The sequence below is a fragment of the Xenopus tropicalis genome, chromosome 4, assembly GCF_000004195.4.
Source record: "Xenopus tropicalis strain Nigerian chromosome 4, UCB_Xtro_10.0, whole genome shotgun sequence".
NCBI lineage: Eukaryota > Metazoa > Chordata > Amphibia > Anura > Pipidae > Xenopus > Xenopus tropicalis.
The window spans coordinates 49,395,915-49,417,391 of record NC_030680.2 but is presented as its reverse complement, the minus strand read 5'-3'; the positions used below and the strand labels follow the sequence as shown (position 1 = coordinate 49,417,391).

General features: G+C 37.9%; 1 protein-coding gene across 2 annotated transcripts in view; it reads left to right on the top strand.

The window, feature by feature from the left end:
- rbl2 (retinoblastoma-like 2) overlaps window positions 1-7,018 on the top strand; it is a 52,938-nt gene extending 45,920 nt beyond the window's left edge. For both annotated transcript variants that reach the window (XM_002937323.5, XM_012962209.3), the window contains 3 exons: window positions 103-308; window positions 1,384-1,551; window positions 4,517-7,018. In XM_002937323.5, the coding sequence (XP_002937369.2) occupies window positions 103-308; window positions 1,384-1,551; window positions 4,517-4,687 (545 nt within the window). In that variant the 3' untranslated portion in view covers window positions 4,688-7,018. The remainder of the gene's footprint in view (window positions 1-102; window positions 309-1,383; window positions 1,552-4,516) is intronic.
- Window positions 7,019-21,477: the final 14,459 nt, after the last annotated feature.

Below are 21,477 nucleotides of genomic sequence, written 5' to 3'. Positions count from 1 at the left end.
TGACACAGGATAGACCTACTAGGACCTGGCCCATCTGTCAACACCATTAAAATTTCATACAAGTCAAATTCTAATATGTCAAATGCTTTTTATAATTTCTAGGCAGCCGAGAGCCTAGTCCTGTAATGAGATCCAGCAGCACTTTACCTGTTCCCCAACCCAACAGTGCTCCCCCAACACCCACAAGAATCACAGCAGCTGGTAGCAACTTTGTAGAAGAGGAGAGGGGAGATCTTGTTCAATTCTACAACAATATCTACATTGAGAAAATCAAAAGTTTTGCGATGAGATTTTCTCAATCCAATACAGTAAGTAATGGGAAATCAAGAAAAAAAGACATCCAACTTAAGTGTAAAAGTTTCCACTGGATATGCTCATAGAGTAAAATTTCTTTGTCATTTTTTGAATGATCTATAAATGGTTCCTTGGTTCAAAATTTTAGCAATGTAATTTTGATAACACTATTCTGTAGTTAGCAAATTGTTGGCTTAGAAGTGTTTCTATAAAACTGTCAGACAGAAATCTCATAATCTGTGAGGTGTTTTGGATAAGGTTTTGAGTCATACGTCCCCTTTAGGCTGAGATGTGTTGATGTAAACTGCCGTATCTGAGGAAAGACTTCCTCAGGTACGACTTCTTGAAATGTGTTGTGCCTCTCAATAAACAAAGACAGGTTGCCTTTACACTTTCCTTTACAGTGCATGCTTTCTATTCTTAATGATGATGATGAGGATGCTTAGGGGTTTGATAATTTACCTTTAGGCTAAGAGGTATCAATGAAAATGTGCAGGGGTTACAGACTATTGTTTTCTTTAGGTTGAGCAGTGTTTCAAAATGACTGGGTTCTGAGATTGTAAACAAAAAACCCTATAAGGCTAAGTTTACTTCTGCAAAATGCTTTCAGATAGATAGATAAACTGCAGAGTTGAGTAATAATGGACCAAAGTGGAGCTAATATGTCTGATAAAAATGCATCATGCAGAATAGCCAAAACCTATTGCTGAGGCTACAGTTGTATTGTTATTGCTGCTTATCATTCTGTTTAGGCCTTTTGCTATATATTTGTACTCATTTAAACCATTGCCTGGTTGTTGGGTAAACTGGGCTCTAGCAACTAGAAAGCTACTAAACAAAAATTGCTAAAATTGAATTAAAAGGTAAGCTACCCCTTTAAGTCAGGGCTTTCATCCTCTTAGCTAAAATTCTGATTAAGAAGTGTTCTCTTTTTTTTATTTTTCACTTTTCTACCTGCAGCTGGCTAAAAAATCTGATCAATGATTGGTTTCTATGCCCCCCATGTGCAAATTTGTCCAGCTTTAATAAATGAGCTGGAGTGATCTTATTTTATCTTCTCCTTAACATAGCTCTTCATCTTTTTCATAGAGTGAAGCTACACCTCTTTCTCCTTACCCTTCAATAAGAGCTGTATCACCAAGACGTATCCAGCTGTCACACATCCATTCCATCTACGTTTCTACCCACAATGATGATGCCACCACTGTATGTCCTCGTGAAAAGATCTGCTACTACTTTGACCTTAGCCCAGCAAAGGTTGGTGTACCATACATAGATGACTGTAATAGAATCATATTTATCTGGTAGGTTTCCGTGTTCTCCAGTTGTTAGCCTAAAATGTTACTGTTTTCTTTTGCTCAGTGATATGAAATTGATGTGAGAAGATTTTCTTGTCCTCCAGTGATTGATTTTGAACTGATGTGTCGAGGTTTATTTGTGCCCCAGTGGACTGTATGAAATGTTTGTGGCTAATGTTTGTAGAATTTATGAAGCTTTATTGGTTGGTATAAAATGTGGGGAAACTATGGGTGTTCTAGTGTCTTATGAATTTGATCTGGCAAGTTTCACAGTTAGTGCATTAGTTAATAAATTAGTTAGGAATTGATGTAGGAAAGTTTTGTTGGTCTTCTGTCTTTGGTCTGAAGCTGGTTTGGGAAACTTTTCTTGTATTTTCGTGGTTCCTATAAAGCTGTTGGCACAATTTTTATTTTTATGCTCTGGTGGTTTGAATGAAACTGATGTTGCAAGGGCTTTGTACTAAGCTTTCTTGTGGTCCAGTGATTGGTATGCAGTGTGGAAAGCTTTCTTTTGTTGCAGTGGATGGTATTAAACTAATATGGGAATAATTCTGTTTCTCCATTGGGTATGAAACTAGTGTTCAGAGGTGTTCTAGTGGTACAGTGGTTTCTATACAGCTTGGTTGTAGAAAGTACTCCAGCGACTGGCATTAAGCTAATGTGAAAACCTCTGTAGTGTCCCAGTGTTGGTTATAAAGCTGGTTTGGGAAGGTTTCCATGTCCTTCAGTGGTTAATATAAAGCTTGTGTTATAAGGGTTATATGTTCTCCAGTGGTAGGTGTCAAGCTGATGTGGAAAAGTTATGTTCTTTTGGTTATGAGCTTATGAGAATGGTTCCTTGTGCTCCCTCGGTGTGTCTTAATTTGTTGTAAGTCTTCGTTTACTCCAGTGGTGGGTATAAAGATGATCTTGGAATGTTGTCCTTTGCTTCATTGGTGAGTATGACGCTGATGTTGAAAGGCTTCCCTTGTTCTGTGGGTGGTGAAAGGAGATGTCAACCCTAATTTTACTTTCACTTCTAATGGATAGGGCGCCTTACCCCCACTTAAACCGCAAGTGCTGCTCCCTCAATCTCCTCCTACAGCCTGCACCACCGCATTCTTTTCTGCTCCGTTCTGCATCTCACCAGGCGGCCATTTTGCCGGGTGACATCATTGAGAGCGCGCACCTGACCTCTTCAAGGATTTTTTTTTTCAAGCTTCTGCTTTTTTAAACAAAGCTGTACAAGCTTTTTCCTGTACAGCTTTTTCCTTAAAATGAAACTGTTAGGGCATTAAACAACAATAAAATTAAACAGGAATGAAGTGTACCTTGCTTAAGTATTTCAGCAAACACTGTTTAAGCTTGCAAGACTCACTTATAAAATGCCTGCAGATCAGATTCAGCGGTGAAAAGGTTAAACTTTCCTGCCTGCAGTCAGTAGAACATGTTCCAAGAGAGGGAGCAGAGAGCTCTTGTTTACAAAGGCAGAGTTAGTATAGCAACTGCCTATGCGATCGGCTCATTGGAGGATTGACTGTGGGTGTGGTTAAAGAGTTCAATCGTCTGCTGTGTAGAGAAGAGATCCATCTCAAGTGAGCATGCTCATAAAAACGGCTTGGAACTGGGCATGTGCACCACGCCAGGCAGACAAGGAGATTCTGAAGGGAGGGGGGAGAGGGAGTTACACAGCTCTACAGTGAGAGAAACTCCAAGGGATCGCTGCAGCTTCAGTGTTTGCTTTTGAGGGACAGGAGTGGCAGGTATTTAAAAAGTGCTGTGAGGCTTTCCTCTGCTAAAATTTTTGGTTGGGGGGTTGACATGTCCTTTAAGAAGTTGATGGGGATGTTTCCTTGTGCTCCAGTGGTGCTGTGGGTATGCTGCTTTGTGCTCCAGGGTTGGTTATAAAGTTGATATTGGAAGGTTTCAGTGGTGGGTGCGAAGCCGATGCAGGAAGGTTTCATTTAACTATGTGCCAATGAGCCACATAGGCAAAAAAAACCTGGCTACATCTATCAATAATATCAGTAACTTCTATGTCAGAATAACACTGAAGTATTTTAATCAAGGTCTGCAGTATACTACTTTGGGCTTGTTTAACCTGCTTTTCTGTCACACTTACCCATGTGACCATCTGGTCCACACACTCAGCCAGCATAGGGGTAGTCACAGCAGCAGGTAAGAAGACTTGAACACATCAGGCAGAGATACTGTAACTTTATAACATTTTATTGATGTACACCTGTCTGGGGACCTGTAAAACAGTAGGGAGAACACTGCCACTTTCAGGTACATCACAAGGCCACCAGCCTACTTCTTCTGTGGAGCGAATGCGCTCAGAAGTCATAGAACAAGAACAGTGATCATATAGTGGATTTTACATAACAGAGAAATTTCAACACGTGAATATAAACATACCTGTAAAAAAGTCGGAAAACACTACCACTTTCAGGTACATCACAAGGCCAGCAGCCCACCTACATTACAACAGGAAGTTAATTCAGCATATCGCCATTAACATATTACAGGATTTATGAAACTGAAAGGAAATGCAGCATAGCTGAAAAATATGACACATTACGGCATAACAATCTCAGCACAGTACATTAGGCAAATCACAACAATCAGGCGACAGTGTGAGGATTAAATCATATAGGTTTTTTCACAGCAGCCATTTTACAAACTTTTGGTAATATGTTACACACACTGCAAGAACTGCTAAAAGCTTGAAATTGCTATAGATTATATGTTGCACTCCTGTTCAGTATATTGGTACAATCCAAATGATTTTTCCTGTCAAGAGTTCTTCTTGCAGATCAAAGATATTTGGCAAATATTCATAAACTTAACTGTGTTACACTTGTACATACTGCTAGACATTTATTAAACACTGTATTTTACTGTCAGTATTTAGAAAATCAATGCAGTTTTTTGTATTTTCATAGAGGCTCCAGGAGATAAACAGTATGATTAGAACTGGAGAGACCCCCACTAAGAAGAGAGGAATTCTTTTGGAAGATGGTAGTGAGTCACCAGCCAAGCGAATATGCCAGGAAAACCATAGTGCTCTTATAAGAAGACTGCAAGATGTTGCTAATGACAGAGGGACTCACTAAGTTACATGACTTAAGTTCTTATCTCTTTATTGTTTTATATTCTATTATGTCAATAATTGGCATTTGTTTTATTTGATTTATTAAGAAACTATTCTTATTCTTCTGGCAGCTTTATTGATTATGGATAGAATTTGACTGATTAAAGAGCTGTCAAGCAGGCAATGCGACATTCATTAATTTTTGTTATAAGAAAGGATTATGCTGTCTCCTGCCCTTGCTGATGAAAACCAGTAGTAATCTTAAATCTAAGTCATCATGCTAAAAGGAAAGCAATACGGTTTATAAAAGATTCTCTTGCAGTATTAAGCATTATTTTATACACATTATATATAAGCTGTTCCTGATTTGGGAAATTACTATTCACAGACATTAAAGACCTTCCAGTTTAGAAAGAGAGAGGAAATTTGGTTATACATTGTATGATTTTACATTTGTTGAAAAATCTGAAGGTTTATCTTGTATCAGAGGGCACGGGTTAAGATACAGTTGCCAGATAAAAAAAAAAAAAGAACCAAATTAGTTAATCTGGTTCAGAATGCAGCAGATATAGTAATAGTTACGTTTTTTTCCCCTCTCTGCTCGTATGTTTCTCCTTCAATTTAATGTCAGTTCTAGGACTGTATTATTTATTGTTCTCAACTTTAAACTGAAAAGTAAATATCCCAGTCTCAACAATCAGATAAAACCATTTATAATGAAATTCTCATTATAACCCTATACTACACCACTGACATATAGCAGCTTTATGGATAGGTGCCACTTCCAAGCCTCTTAGAATTTTGCACCATCATCTTATAATAAAGCAATCTTATAATAAAGCCTGCTTGATTAGTGGCAAAACATAGTGTAATTGTCCTGTTATGAAAAGTCTTCACTGATTCTCTCATACGTGACCCTTTATATGTACATTATACATGTATGTTCCCATAATACTAAGCTCAAAACATAAGTGCAAGATGTTGATGGTTTTTGAAGTAATTATACTGTGTTCTGATCTCAACTCTTTTCTCCTTTGTGCCCTATACCACTGAAGTAAAGTGACCAGTTCAAGAAGTGCCTGTTTCCTACCAAGATATATACCTGTTATATAAATGTGTCCATATTTTGTGTATATGTGGCTTAATATTAGGCATCAAAAGAAAATGGAATTTAGGTGATGATTGTTATTAATGTATGTTATTTTATGCTAATCTAAAAGCGTACATGTACTTATATTTGTATATACAATTCTGCTGTTTAATTGTGCTAATGACTTTGTTAAAGCACTTTGTGGGGGGTTAGTGTAATTTGTTCTTGCCAGTAAGGAAGAACCTTTTTTACTGCTAGTTTCAGGAAAGGGAATTATTTAATATTGTTTGCTTGTTTCATAAAAGTTTATTGTTAAACTGTAAATATATTTATAGATTTGATAGATTGAACAGCTTGCTGTGTGAATAATATTACTTATCTTACATAAAGAAAATTTGTGTTGCAGTCAATTTTTTTTGCTGTAGTATTGAATGGCAGTGACTGGTAATTTACATCTTGCTATCACATAAATGGTAATAGAATTGCAAAACTGTACATTGCTGATTGTTAAGGATACTTTCATCAATATCACAGAAATGGTCTATATTGGGCTATTACATTGCCATTTTATGGAGTTTTTTTTTGTTTTCTATTTTTGCTGTTTGGGTAAAACAAATGTCTGTACTTATCTCCATACTAAGTCAGGTTCTGAAAATCTATTTTCTCATAGACTTGACTTATTGACTTAAAAATCATAGTAAAATTTCAATTATTTGTATGCTATTTATCGATTTATAGAAAATATTAAATTTATTTTGTGTCCCAGTATATATATTACTGCACACGCCAGTGACATTTCATTATTTGTTTGTTTAATCTCTCATACTGTGGAATGAGAGTAAGATGAGACACTAGAAAGGTAGCAAAGATTAAGGAAAATTGATTCAAACAAAGCCAATCTGGTCTATAATAATAACAACAACAACAACTTACTTGGCCTACACCACATTTCTTCCCTATTTTGTCCTGTGAGAAACTAAGCATTTCCAATGGATGTGTGAAAGTTAACGACAAATCTTTGTTATCCAATTAATCACTGATGTTCATTATAGTTCTGGTAAAGTTAATTTGCTAGTGAATATTTATGATGAATTTACAGTAATGTTTCCAAACCATGTCTATTAACCACCACATGAGTTGTTTATATGTCTGGTACAAGAGCTTTCTGTACTGTAGCCATACTTGGAAATTGTTAGTATATGTTTTATTCAAAATTCATCATGCAATGTTAAAGATATTAAAATATGTTTAAATGCTGTTAAAGCCTGACATCTGTTTAAACCACAGATAAAGCATTAGATATAGAACAGGTAGAATATATGGAAGAATTATAGAAAAGTAATATGTTTACAAGTCATGACTGAATAGTATTCCTTTTATTATTCTCTTACATTTTTTAAGGCAAGGTAAGGGTTAGTAGCTGACCAGATACTAAATTCAGACCATTTTAAAGGAGAAGGAAAGGTAAAGACTAAGTAAGCTTTATCAGAAAGGTCTATGTAAATACAGCCCCAAGCACTTACAGTAATGCTGCACTGAGTCCTCTATCAAAAGTGTCTGACTTCCTCTCTCAGAAACAGCCTTAATTCCCAGGGCCAGAGTCTGCACAGTTCTCTCCTCTCACTCCTCTGCTGCTCCCTCTCCCACCAGAATGCTAAGAACTCCCTTCCCCCTCCCTTATGAATGTGATCTCAGCTATGACTGGAGCTGCAGGAAGGAAGCTATCTAAAATGACAGCTGCTATCTTAAGCAAAAGGAAAAAGCGTCTAAAGCTGTTTACTCAGGTATGTTAATGGTTTCTGCAGAATAAATATATTGTTCTAGGTGGCACTAATGTGGCAAATCTATTGGCAGTAAAATGCCAAAATAACTTTCTTTTTTGGGGCTTTCTTGGTTGCTGCATTATATCCTAAGCCAGGAAACAGCACAGTGACCAATGTTTCTCCTTATTTGTATACAGAATAGTATGCAAAGGTCTGAAAAATATTTAATGCTTTTTATACCCTCTGTGTTTTAAAGCACAGCTAAGGTAGGCAGAGGACGATCATATTAAACCTGGTGCCTAAGCCTGAGACATAGAAAATGTTTAAAAGTAACAAAGATGGTATAGCAAAAAGAACAGTTGCTGTGAAAGAAAGGTTGGTCCAATTGGCCAGAATGAGGGTGAGGTATTTACTTGTTTTAATAAGGCATTTGCTCTGGACATTTTATTTTTTTTGTATGTGTTTGTTGGAATATTGCCACTTACTCTGTGTCACTTTATGCAGTACAGTGTTTTGCAGTCAAAACACTTATTTTGTGCACTGAACTACTGCACTATCCCATGTGGTATATCTAACCAAGAGCTTTATGGGATATGCTTAGTTCAGTGTTTCTAAGGAGCACCCAGTTGACAGTGACATTCAGACTAAAGGGAAGCTGCACAGCTTGAGAACCTCAGATTTATCCGGTTCATTTGTCACATGTGAATTGTAGAATGCTGGGGAGTTGTCATTCACTAATAGCTAGCAAGCTGCTGCTTGTAGACTGATTTGTGAAGGAAGTATCAAACATGTTGCTGTTAAAAATAAATGCTCTGACCTAATTTTGAGTTAATGCTAGTTGCTCCTCTGTTACTTCACATGAATGAACATTTGGTCTCACATAAAAAAGAGACAACGTTAAGTTATCCCAAACCGGAAAGGTTTTATTTATAAAATGGATATGTTTTATTTTACAGAAAGATAAAATTACATTTTATATTTAAACAGGATCTGGTACAAGCATTCAATTCCCGATTTAGACATGAGAAACTGTCAGCTGCATAGGACAACTTTATTTTAATTCTAAGCTAGGCTTAAAATGAAAACAGATAATGCATTATCTGCCTCTTATGATATAATACCTTCTCTCCCCATGTGTTCACTTCATTTAAGTGCAAATAATCTGACAACTACAAAAAAAGTAAGAGAACTACATCTGTAAGAGATGTAAAAAAAAAAAAAAAGTTAACCTCGTCGGGGAGGGGTTGTGTTCTTATTGGCCCAGTGGTGGTATAGGAAGATATTAAAAAGGAGGTGAAGCTATATTCTTCCACTCTATTGAAGGGTTGGTTATTCCTAGTGTGCCCAACGAAGGAGGCCTTGCTATAAGAGAAGCCAAAATCATAAGTTATAAAGAACACCTTTGTGGGAATTGTTGAGAGGGACCCCATGAATGAGGGCTAATAGGAAATGATAGGATAGAACCTGTAATAGCACACTCCATGAGCTACACAGGGTTAACTAAAATGAGAAGTCTTTTGCTCTATAGAGGAGGGAAGGGACTTCAGTGTGTAGGGGCTCAGGGTTGAGTACATTCCCTTTGGAGACTACACTATGGCAGATAATTGGAGCAGTTCTTACCTTTTATTGGTAAGATTGTGCAGTAACATCTCTATTTGGATAGTCTCCAACAAGTCTAACTAGTAATGCAGTCTGGAACCTTATTTTTTCACCACAAACCCTGACTTATTTCTACATACAGACTCAATTCAGATTGCTTGTAGAAGGATAGTCGGACACAATTCTGCTATATAATGCTAACCATGCAACTGATGACTGACTATCTTACATTTTATGTGTACCCATATTAGGGTATATAAGAGCCTGCTCATAAATATCTCCTAGATCACATGACTATCCATATATTCTATCAATAACTCTGCAGAACATCATAAATTCTTCCAGTGCAGGTCTCATTTATTTTGATGTATTTACTGATTACTTCATGTAAACAGTGTGTGATCTTAGCAACAGTTCTGCTCTCTGCCCCTGACACTGAAGATCTAATTACTCTTAAAATGTTGGCCCCAGCTAAATGTATGAATTGTATTGCTGCCCTTTGGTAATTCTAAGGGTTACGGTGTAATCTTGCAATATCTGAGCCTTCACCATCTCCTTTTATGTCCTTTGCAGAAGTGAACAAATGACATCCACACATGGGTTGGTGAGCTTGTTGTTAAGTGTGACAGTGTGTGTCCATATAAACAGTGGCTACCAAGCAACACACAAACACAACATGCAGCACACTGCTTCCTGCTTGGGCAACAGCAGAAAAAGGCGACTGTCGCCAGGTTGGAACATAGCTCCCTAGTTATTCAGTACAGGGCTAAAAAAAGACGATTACTAGACAAAGAAATTGTGTATACTATATGTCATTTCTTGGCTAGAAACTCCATGCAAAGAAAACTACTGGATGGGGTTGCTGGCCCCGGGGTGATGAAAAGGGCATGATGCATACTAAAATATTAAATAAGCATATATAGAGATATCATTTGTGTGTGCAAGGAAAATTAAATAAATCACCAGCCATAAATCAAAATCTTAACATGATTACCCATTCATTAGTGCTTGGTTTGTGCATTAACAAAATCTCTAGTGTAAAATTAGTGAAACGAAACCTTGTTGTTCTGGAGAAATAAAACTGCTGCATTCTGGGAGATTGCTATTCTCCAATATCACTCCAGCTCAGGAATCATTATTACATGTCAATGACTGGTCTTACAATTTTCCATTCCACTGCTGTCTGCAGTAGAAAGTATAATAAACAAGGACAGAGGTCCCAAAGGGGGGGCCTCCCCCACATTCTGCCTTCTCCTATCAGTATTTATCTTACTGTTCTGATTTATACGAGCTTCAACAAATACTGTATGTGAAATAAATATATATTAAATCTAACCTCTACTGGGACCTTTTGTATCCGTTAACATGTGGCACTGCAAAAATTGTATCTGTGTATACATTTGATTGACAACAGTAAGGGTGAAGACACACAGAGCTACTTAGTAGCAGCTACTTGTCATGGCTACTAAACACCAGAAAATACCCTGCCATAGGCAAATACTGAGAATTGCCTCTGCTAAAACACACGTAGAGACCATTATCAGTAAAAGATCAGTAGTATCTATTTAAGTAGCCATGACAAAAAGCTGCTACTAGTAGCTGTGTGTCTTCACCCTAAAATGTACAGCGGGGTACCCAACCTTTCTTACTCGTGAGGCAAAGACACATGTAAAAAGACTTGGAGAGCAACACAAGCATAAAAGTTAATGGAGGTGGCAAATAAGGGCTAAGATTGGCTATTAGGTAGCCTCTATGCACACTATCAGCTTACAGGGGGCTTTATTTGGTAGTAAATCTTTTTTTTATTCAACCAAAACTTGCCACCAAATCAGGAATTCAAAAATAACTACCTGGCTTGGGGGCAGTAAGAGCAACATCCAAGCGGTTGGGGAGCAACGTGTTGCTCATGAGCCACTGGCTGGGGATCACTGATCTACAGTGTTGCACAAATAAGAAGCACTCTGCTATCAGAAATGCATACATATATACAAGTCCCAAATCATAAAATCAACTCTATTCACAAGACACACCCTCCCTGCACAGAGTGCACTTTGTATTATTATGTCTCACAGGAGATTAAAATAAAAAATTTAACAATTGGATCACAATTATGCATTCATTTCAACTAGAGGCTGGTATATTCAAATTTGCATTTGTTGAGATTAATGAAAATTTCAACAAAATGCAATCTTAACTGTAATTTAGATTTAAAACTCAAATATTCAATGTATATCTTATTAAAAATCTCCAACTAAGTACTCCACCAACTGTTGAGATACAATAGAATTCACAGCAAGTGTATCTTTTTTTAGTGATTTTTAAAAGGTCGTAATGGGGGGTGCAGGGCCCACCAGGGTTTCTGCCTCGGGGGCCCCCTGCACCCCCCAATGACCCCTGCTGCTCCAGCTCCAAATTACACGAAGGTCGTCTCCCATAAAATTTGTTCAAAAATGTTTTAATTATTTTCTTTATTCTCTGTACTAATAAAACAGCACCTTGAACTTGATCCTAACTAAGCTGCATGGATCCATATTGGTGGAAAACCATCCTATTGGGGCTTTTTTTGAATGTATACATGTTTTTTTTAGTAGAGAACCAAATTATGGAAATCTCCCAGGTCCAATGCATTCTATATAACAGATCCCGTGGAATGGTTTAAGAACAAAAAGGCGATGTCCTGCAAGAGCCAAATCCTGATGCCAGTTTACTGAGAATCTGTGGGACAATAAGATTAGAGAAAATCTGCCAGGAAAAATGGACCTAAATTCCCAAATACTTGTATTTAATTGTCTATTGCTAACTGTTATTGGGTAAAACAAGGAAAGCCTCTTTATTTGAGCTTGCCAAAATGTTAGGCACCCACATTGAATAGAATTCCTAGGCTTGTTCCCAGGGTCAGTGATTCTGTTAGGAAAAAAATGCTCTGGCCTTGGAAGTTTGAATTGCAGCTCCGCTGTGCCATCTTATCTTGTTGATCTGATTTTCTGTCAGATTTAGATTTGTGCATTAGTGGAAAGTCTTAAAATCATTACACTACTGTGTATGCACCAATGTAAATCTGACAGAGGGGCAACTGGAAAGGCAAGGTAAGATGGTGCTAAGATTCAAACTACCCCTGGCCACTGCAGTTTTTTCCTAACAGGTGTACAGGGACTGGTCCAATTGCCATCTTGGAGTCAGGAAGGAATTTTTTCCCCTCTGCGGCAAATTAGAGAGGCTTCAGATGGGGTATTTTGCCTTCCTCTGGATCAACTAGTAGTTAGGCAGGTTAGATATAGGCATTATGGTTGAACGTGATGGACGTATGTCTTTTTTCAACCCAACTTACTATGTTACAGGCCCCAGGAAGTAAATAAGTCTTTCCTTGTCCTTTTAAATGTGGGGCTAATGCTAATCTGTGCATGTTTAATCTCCCACTGCCCCAAAGGTAATAGGTTTTTAGAATCACTTAATCATAATTCCATGGGGGAGTTGATTCAACAACCATATTAATTTATTGCTTTACCATCTTGAGATGGCGCATCTAGGCAACAGCAATAGATTGTAAATTATATTGCTTTAATCACTGATTCGCTGGAGGAAATATGCTGAAATCAGGGGGTGGTTTTTGAAAAAAATAAATTGTACAGTGGGATTTCATTCGTCCTCTCACACATTTATGTGTTAGGAGAACACTTCCTATTAAGAAGCAAGTTTCTAGCATCCATCTGTATATACGTCCAGTCCAATAAATACAAGAGATTTGTGCATGTAGCTGAAGTATCTTTGTTTGGCTAGCCATATCTATGTGCCTCTTAGAAGTCAAGAGTGTTAATGGCCAGAGGTTATGATATGCCAGATATGGCAGGGAGAGAAGACAATTACTGTTCTCCCTTGCCTCCCTTGTCATAAAAAGATGGCCATACATTCCAAAACCTCTGTATTATACTTGCAAGCCAGCTAGGTTATATACAGTATAAATATATATATATGCATGTGCTAAGCTGGAGGAATTTTAGTTATACTGATCATATTACCCAGCATGCTTTATATAGAAAGGACATATTTTATTCATAATTGCATATAAAGTAGGTCAGAAGCTATCTAAGGAAAAGATGAGGTAGAACTGCATAATAATGGGTTACTATTCACAAATGTATTTTCTGTTCATTATGACTGTATGAAAATCATCAATATATACAGTCAGAAGAACAGTTAAACACAGATTTTTGTGTTGTGTACACTCACTTCCAATTCCAAATGTGATTTTTATTTTTGGTGAGGCTAAATAAAGACATTTTCCACACAGAATGCTTCATATTAATCCAAGGCCAGTGCCACATATAATAAATGAGGCATAAATGAGGTGGAAACTTCATGCACAAAAACACCTTGTGTAATACCCAGAACATATGGGAGGATAAATTCAGTGTCAGGTTCATCTATATCATAACCCCAGGACACAGTGCCAACTTCATTTAAAATGCCTAAATCAAAAGTGCCAATTCCAGGAATAATACCTCAATTGTGTTTGTTGTAGGAAGGTCGTAGTGGTGTAGGTTTGGAGAGGATAAGGGTTTCTGTCATGATTCTTTTTTTTGTAACTTGAATTTCTAATTGAAAGGCATTTCAATGGTTTACATACATTATTAGAAAGTAAATAGTAAAAGAGCTAAAGAGAGGAGATGGGGGAGGGGGTAAGAAGGAGATCAGTTCAGCATTTGTATTGTTTTAAAATTTCCGTTTCTATGATGTTGCTAGTTTGATAGCACCAATGATCCTGTTGACCTAGGGGGTTGAGGCTAGTATTTCCCATGGGGCCCATATTTGTAGGAATTGTGGGGTCCTGTTTTGCAATCGGCAATGCTTAATTCAAATAGTTTGTTAGTTTCCACTCTGCGTTTGATTTCCATTAGTGTTGGTGGAGTTGAGGATTTCCATTTTGCCGTTATAGCCTGACGTGTAGCAGTGAGGATATGGTTGATCAAAGCCTGAGTGGATCTGTGCATATGTGGGAATGGTTTACCTAAGAGGAACATGCTTAGGTCTATTGGTATTGTAGTATGAAATGTTTTGTTGAGCAAGTCTGAGACTTCCAACCAGAGTGGGGTTATGATGGGGCATGTCCAAAAAATATGAGGTAAGGTGCCTATCTTTGAGTATCTTGGCAGATATTGATACAGATACAAAACAGATACAAAAACTTTGGCATAATGGTCATTTTTATGGCTGCTATTCTGCCAAACCAAGAGAGGGTATGTTGTGACCAGGATTGTAGTAGACCTTTGGTCTTATTTATTAGTGGTGTGAAGTTATATCTAAATAGATCAGAGTATATTGAGGTTATATATGTGCCCAGATATGGGATTGCATTTGTTTGCCAGTTGTAGCGAAAGGCGAAAGCCTTGCAGGGAGTTTGGTGGAAGGTGTAGTGGAAGAGCTATAGTTTTGGTTAGGTTGACTTTATAGTCTGAAAGTAGGCTATATGTATCTAGAGCCTTATGTAGGTTTGGGAGCAAGATCGTTGGATTTGTTAAAGTGAGTAACACATCATCTGCAAAGAGGGCTATTTTGTAGATCGTTGATTGTACCTCGATTCCTGAGATATCAGGCGAGTTCCTAATAACAGCTGCTAACAGCTCTATACTAAGCGCATACAGGAGGGGGGACAGAGGGCAGCCCTGTCTGGTACCGTTAGTTATAGCTATTGATTTAGAAGCCTGACCAGGCAATTTCAGCTGTAATGTAGGGTTGCTGTATAGGTTCTTGAGAGCTTCCAAGAAAGGCCCTGAGAAGTTAAGGTGTGTTAGCAATGAGAACAGATAGGGCCAGCTCAGGCGGTCGAATGCTTTTTCAGCATCTAAGCTTAACAGGACCGCCGGCGTGGAGTTTCTGTTGAGTATGTCTATTAGGTCAATAGTGCGCCTTGTATTATCTTCTGCCTGTCTCCCATAAATGAAGCCTACTTGATCTTTATGAATAAGTTTGGGCAGAATGGGTGCTAGTCTGTTTGCTAAGATTTTAGTGAACAACTTAAGGTCTGAATTTAGCAGCGCTATGGGTCTGTAATTGGAACATATGTTTAGGTCTTTCCCTTCTTTAGGAATGAGTGTGAGATCTTAGTGTGGAGGAGGGAATGAGGTGGCCTTCCAGAAATTCATTAAACAGCTTTACTAAGTGTGGGTTTAAGATATGAGCGTATAATTTATAATATTTGTATGGAAAGCATACATACAAGTCCGGTCCTGGGGACTTACCATTAGGTATTTTTTAAGGACATGAGCTAATTCCTCTAGTGTGATAGTGTCATTTAGCGCCTGTTTATCTTCCTCCGAAAGTTTAGGAAGGTTGGCTATTGCTAAGAAATCTGAAAGCATGTTGTTTTAGGTTGTGGGTGGATTTCCAGAAGTAGAGGCCTTCAAATTGTACAGATGAGTGTAATACTTATTCAATGTGTCTCCTATTGAGTTTTGGTTGTATGTCAATTGCCCAGAGGGGGTTTTGATTGAGTTAATCTTGGACTGGGCTTTATTGTCCTTAAGCTTTCTTGCTAAAAGGGTGTGTTGTTTGTCTCCCTGTTCATAGAATTTTTGTCTTGTCCATAGGATAGCTTTCTCTGTTGCTTTGTGCTTTAGTGCTGAAAGTTGGCGTCTGGTCTCTAATATCTGATTTAAGAGCTGGTCAGTATGTGTTTTGTTGTATTGGGTTTCTAGGGTTTGGAGGTGAGTTAGGAGGACTGTATGCGAAGCCTGTGCCTCTTTTTTCTTGCTTGTGGTTAGAGCTATAATATGTCCCCTAATTGTGGCCTTATGTGCTTCCCATAAAGTGGATGTGGAATTAACTGTGCCTTCATTGATGCTGAAATATTCTTTGATGGTTGTTTCAATCTGGCTGAATGTGTCTGGGTCGTGCAATATTGATTCATTAAGGCACCAGTGTGGCTCCCTCGGTGGTAGTTTTGTTAAATCTAGTGTTAGCCGTATGGGTGAGTTGTCGGACCATGTTATGGGATATATCTCACTGGAGTACTGCAGGTGAAGGCAAGGTTGTGAGATTAAAAAGTAATCTAGGCGGGAATGTATTTTATATACTGGTGAGTAGAAAGTGTATTGTTTATCTTTTGGATGATTGATCCTCCAGCTATCAAAAAAAGAGTATTGCCTGGTCAGCTTTCTAAATTCTCTGGACATATGGTGTGCTGAGTTGCCTGGAGAGGGGCTGGTTCTATCTCTGAGTTGTGAGAATGTTAAGTTGAAGTCACCCCCTATTACTTGGTAGGCTATGTCTTGAGATAGGGATTTGTTGAGTATAGATTTCAGAAACCTAAGTTGGTGATTGTTAGGGGAATAAATGTTGATCCAGTTTAACGGGATGTTCATATATTTGCAAGACAACATAATATATCGTCCGTTTGGGTCGCAGCACACCTGGTCCACCACTACTGGGCAATCTTTATGTATTAAAATCGCTACTCCAGCTGTTTTTTTTTGGGCCCGAAGCATAGAATGTAGTTGGATAATATTTAGATTGGAGTTTGTATGGGCTATTTTGTTGGAAATGGGTTTCCTGTATGAAAGCTATGTCCGCATGTAGGTAGCGGATCTCTTTCAGTACTAAATATCGTTTGGTGATCGAGTTTAGGCCCTTAGCATTGATGGATATTATTTTTTACCATTTTGGGTTGTTAAGATCTTTGGCTACGTTTGCTAAGATTGTCAGGAGTGGTATTATTGAGCCCTTATCAGGTCGTCTGTCATGATTCTTATGGTGTCATTTCTCTTACTTAGTGTAACCGGAGGAGTCATAAATTGGGTGAGCTGGACTTGGGTTTTTACTATTGAGTGTTATTATATTTACCATTAGGTGGAGTGTGGAAGCATTTTTAGCAATACAGGTGTAGCTGCTATCTTGATACCTTCCCATTGTTCTGCTGATCAGCTGCTGGGGAGGAAAGGGAGGGGGTGATATCACTCCAACTTGCACTTGAGCAGTAAAGAGTGAATGAAGTTTATCAGAGCACAAGTCACATGGCTTAGAGCCCCTGGGGAACTAAGAACATAGCCCCACGTCATATTTCAGAATTAAATGTTAAAAAATCTGTTTGTTATGCAAGTTCTGCTGGTGGAATGCTGATGCGTTTTATAAAAAAAACATATTTTCCCGTGACAGAATACCTTTAATTTTTGCCTGTGGTTCCTTCCCATTATAGGTCTTATCTCTCAGAACAATGACAATTCCCAATGCCCTCATTGCCACAAAGGAAGCAGAATAAGGGGTGACTCTGTGACTTATACTCATATTTATTCTTTATACTTCTCTTCCATGATAAGCAAAGCATAACTTTCAGTTACATTTTATTTTCCTAACTTAGAAGTAAGTACATTAACATTGTCTTGTGCAGCCGATTTAGCCTGTTTTACCTACAATGTAGCATTGTAAATGGACCCTTATGGTTTTGTTTTTCATTATTTTTGTGTTCTACACACCCATACTTTTCCCTGTTGGATGCAAAGGTTAGAGAACAGTTTCCACATTCCCAGATCTTCAACAATAACATTCTTCATTGTTCTGCCTCAATCAAATGCCAGAAATTGTGTGTGATTTTCTGAATGGTCTCCAGATTTAATCCTAACCACTTTTTTTCTTGCATAAGGCACACCAATGACCATAGTTTTGTCTATGTAAATTAGCATGAAGGCATGACCTAATCTCAATCATCAACACCAGATTTCTTATCCGGGCACCCAAGGCCACCCCCATTTTCTTTAAAATATCTAAATTTTTCTCTCATCACCTGTTCTTTCTTTATTAACCTTCCTGCCTCTTCATATTCAGTTCACGCTTTCCATGCCCCTTTTTTTCTCATCCATATTCTGTATGTATGGCACATCCATAGTTCATAATAAAACAGAAGTAGATTGAGGCATTTCCATGCAGCAGTAATGCAACAACACATAACATGAGTTATGTGTTTTTGCATTACTGCTGCCATTGTATATTAGTATATTGGGGCAGATGAATCAAATTTATAAAATGAATTAAAAAAATAAGGATACATTTATATCCCAAGATGGAGGAAGCTTTTGCAAGTCAGGCACATTTTTTTTTGTATGCAAACAAGAGCAGTGACCCTTTCAGCACTATGCTAGCTATCCACATGTAAAAGTACTGTGCTCCATGGCCGACATTATCACTGCTTGCCACATCCTGTGACCTATGCAGCATAATCAGGAGTGATGTCAATATTGGTCTCAAATAAGTAAGCTGTTCTTCGAGACTGCTACATTTATAGTGGTTTTCCAAACCAGTGGAAATAATTTTCCTACAAGGTGAAACTACTGAGTCCCAGCTGACATCTGGCCGTCTCTGTGCCACAAACGTGACGTATATTAATAGAGTTTGTCTCAGCCGGGAAATTTGTCCAGCATGAAGTAGAAGGGACCTTGGCAAAAATTGTTTCCAAAATGTATAATCCACTGAGGTGTTAAAGAACAAGAATCTTTAGCAGCCAACCTCTCAAAAATCCTTGTGTAGATGCAAATTGATCACAGTCCAAAATATGACTGTGCTACTGATGGGCAGCTTTGGTTTATTTGGTTATTAAACATAGAACCTGAATTATGTCTCTCTTGGAATACAAACAAAATATCTTCTTTCTAATGGCCTCATAATCCATATTAACAATTCCAGTTCCTTACATACTTGCAAATAAATTCTATAATGGAGTGATGGAAATGTATTCCCTTTTATGCACACACACTATATAAAGAAGCAGCCCAGTGGATCATAATGATACCTATAATTTTTACTAAAAGAGCACTTAAGATCTGTGTTCTCAACCAGCATTTAAGCTTATGAGGAGTTTGTTACTGTTTGTGATTTGGGTTCACTTTCGCTTGAATATAGACTGCAAAAAATATTTTAATTACAGTATTTCAATACACAATAAATGAAACAGAGTGTTAAATTTATTTGAGAGATGCTTAGCACTACATGTTTGAACCACAAGGGTCCTTCCTAGGGTGCAATTTACAGAACAATGAGAGTAAAATCCTGTAGATCCACATAACCCAAACTACATCTAGTCATGTGACCAATAACACCAGCCCCTTCTAGTGGCCAAGTGTGTGTATTATCGTTTTTATCACAGTTAAGTTCTATCCATTAGTCTGGCATCAGAATCACAAGCTCTTTTAGTTAAGCAAAGTTGCTCTTGGGCCATATATTGCAAGCTGAACAAATATACAGTAAGTACGTGACATATTTCCTACTATACAATTTGCAACAGAAAACACTCAGTAATGTGCAAGTTATTAACAGGTTACAAGCAGTAGACAATTAGGACAAGTAAGTATCGTTCTTAGGGTAACACTGTCTTCTTTTTTGATGATATTTAAACTCCAGTAGAAAATGTATTCATCTATTATTAAACTGTAATAATAGTGAATTAAGAAACCATGGGGAATTAAGAATACCATATTTACAGAGCATTCAGTGCTGGAAGTACCGTAGTACCGAGATAGAAAAGTTCAGTAGTGTTATTTGTAATGAAAGGCTGGAGGCTTCTTTCTTTACCAAAATGCCCCTATGCTAAGCCCCCCAGCCAAGAGGTTCTGACCTCACTGAACAGGTTTAAGCTGCTTGAGTGGGTTCTGCCACTCATTCAGATCTAGCTGTACCATGATCCTCCAAACAGCTGGGGTAGTGTTTATATTTGTAATCCAGCCTACAGAAGGCTTGCACTGTCCCCAGCTCTGGGTAATCAAAAAAAAAAAATCTTGCCCTACTAAGTGCTATCTGTGCTAGTTGGGAGGGATAATTCTTAGAAATGGGGACTATTAAAGTAGAAGGAAAGCTACTGATGCATTCTATTGCCAATACATTAGTCATAATAGTGCACGCTAGAACGCTATGTTTATTCTGCAGAATGCTTTATCATACCTGAGTAAACAGCCGTAGAAGCTTTTCTCTGTTTGTTAAAAATAGCAGCAGCCATTTTAGCATGGTCTGACTTCACTTCCAAGCAGCAGCAGCAGCAGCAGCATTCAGACAGGGAACAGCTTCCAGCTCAGATTACAGCAGAGATGGGAAGGGGGATAGAGAAGAGGGGGTAGAGAAGAGGGGGTAGAGAAGAGGGGGTAGAGAAGAGGGGGTAGAGGGAGAGAGCAGAACGGAGGGAGAGGAGCAAACTGAGTAGACTCATGCCCTGCCCTGAAGGATTTTGGTAAGAGAAGGAAGTCTGATACAGGAGATCATGCATACAGAATAGAAGGAAATAAATGTGGTATTTCTTTTTCTTTTCACTGAGAACCACAGAGCAGCAGTTCTGTACTTGGTTATGGCTGTATTGACATTTCCAATAAAGCTTACTTAATTTTTACTTTTCTTCTCCTTTAAAGGGGCAGAATGAGTTTTCTCAGTAACAGCTGAGAGGTTGTCTATGCTTTTTCTTGTTATCAAATATAGTTTGACTCAGTATTTGTTAAATATTAGTTCTTCAACGATACTTTTTAAATTTTTATTTCAGCTGTGTTTTGTGTGTGTTGTTTTTGTTTGAGTAATCTCTTTTTTAGTCCCATTTTGGCAGCATTGGGCCACTGCCTAGTATTGTCACCTGGCAGAGCAAGGCAGTGCTTGTTTGTTAAGTCCAACTAATGCACATTTTGTAATAAATCTTGTGGTCTACTTTCTAAATTGAATTTAGGATCTGCATTTTCAAGGGAACTGAATCCTTACACAAGCTTAGAACATGAATGAGCAACCTTGTGTGTAGGGTTACCTGTATTCCCTTAGAGGCACAATATGCTCGACATGGAAGGTCAATTTACCAGAAACCCCACAAAATAAAGAGTTTTGTATGCAATCAAATACAATACATTGTTACGCAGCAAAAAATATAATTAAAGGAGAAGAAAACCTAAAAATCACTGGGCAGTGCTAAGTCGTTAGGCACCCCCATTAATTTCAGTCACTCACTTCCTATCCCGGACCAGCTTTTATATTTTTCACAAAACCCAGGGCCCATAGTACTCTAGGCTCGGAACCACTGAGCATGAGCCCTTCTAGCATCAAAATAATATCGCAATAAATACTGCTTTATTCACTAGTAAAATAGCAACAAACACCAGAAAATCCATTGATATAGGAAGACTGGCGGTTCCATTTTAAGACAAAATGGAACCTCCAATGGAGGTTCCATTTTTTTTACAGTGAAAGGTACAAAATGTTTTACTCTCCCTGAAATGGTTGAACTGGCAGATACATTAGATAACTTTAAGAAGGGGTTGGATGAATTTTTAACAAGTGAGAAAATAAACGTTTACTGAAATTACGGTTACTAAAGTTTGTTCAGGGATGGTCTGAATCAGGATGGAATTTCTT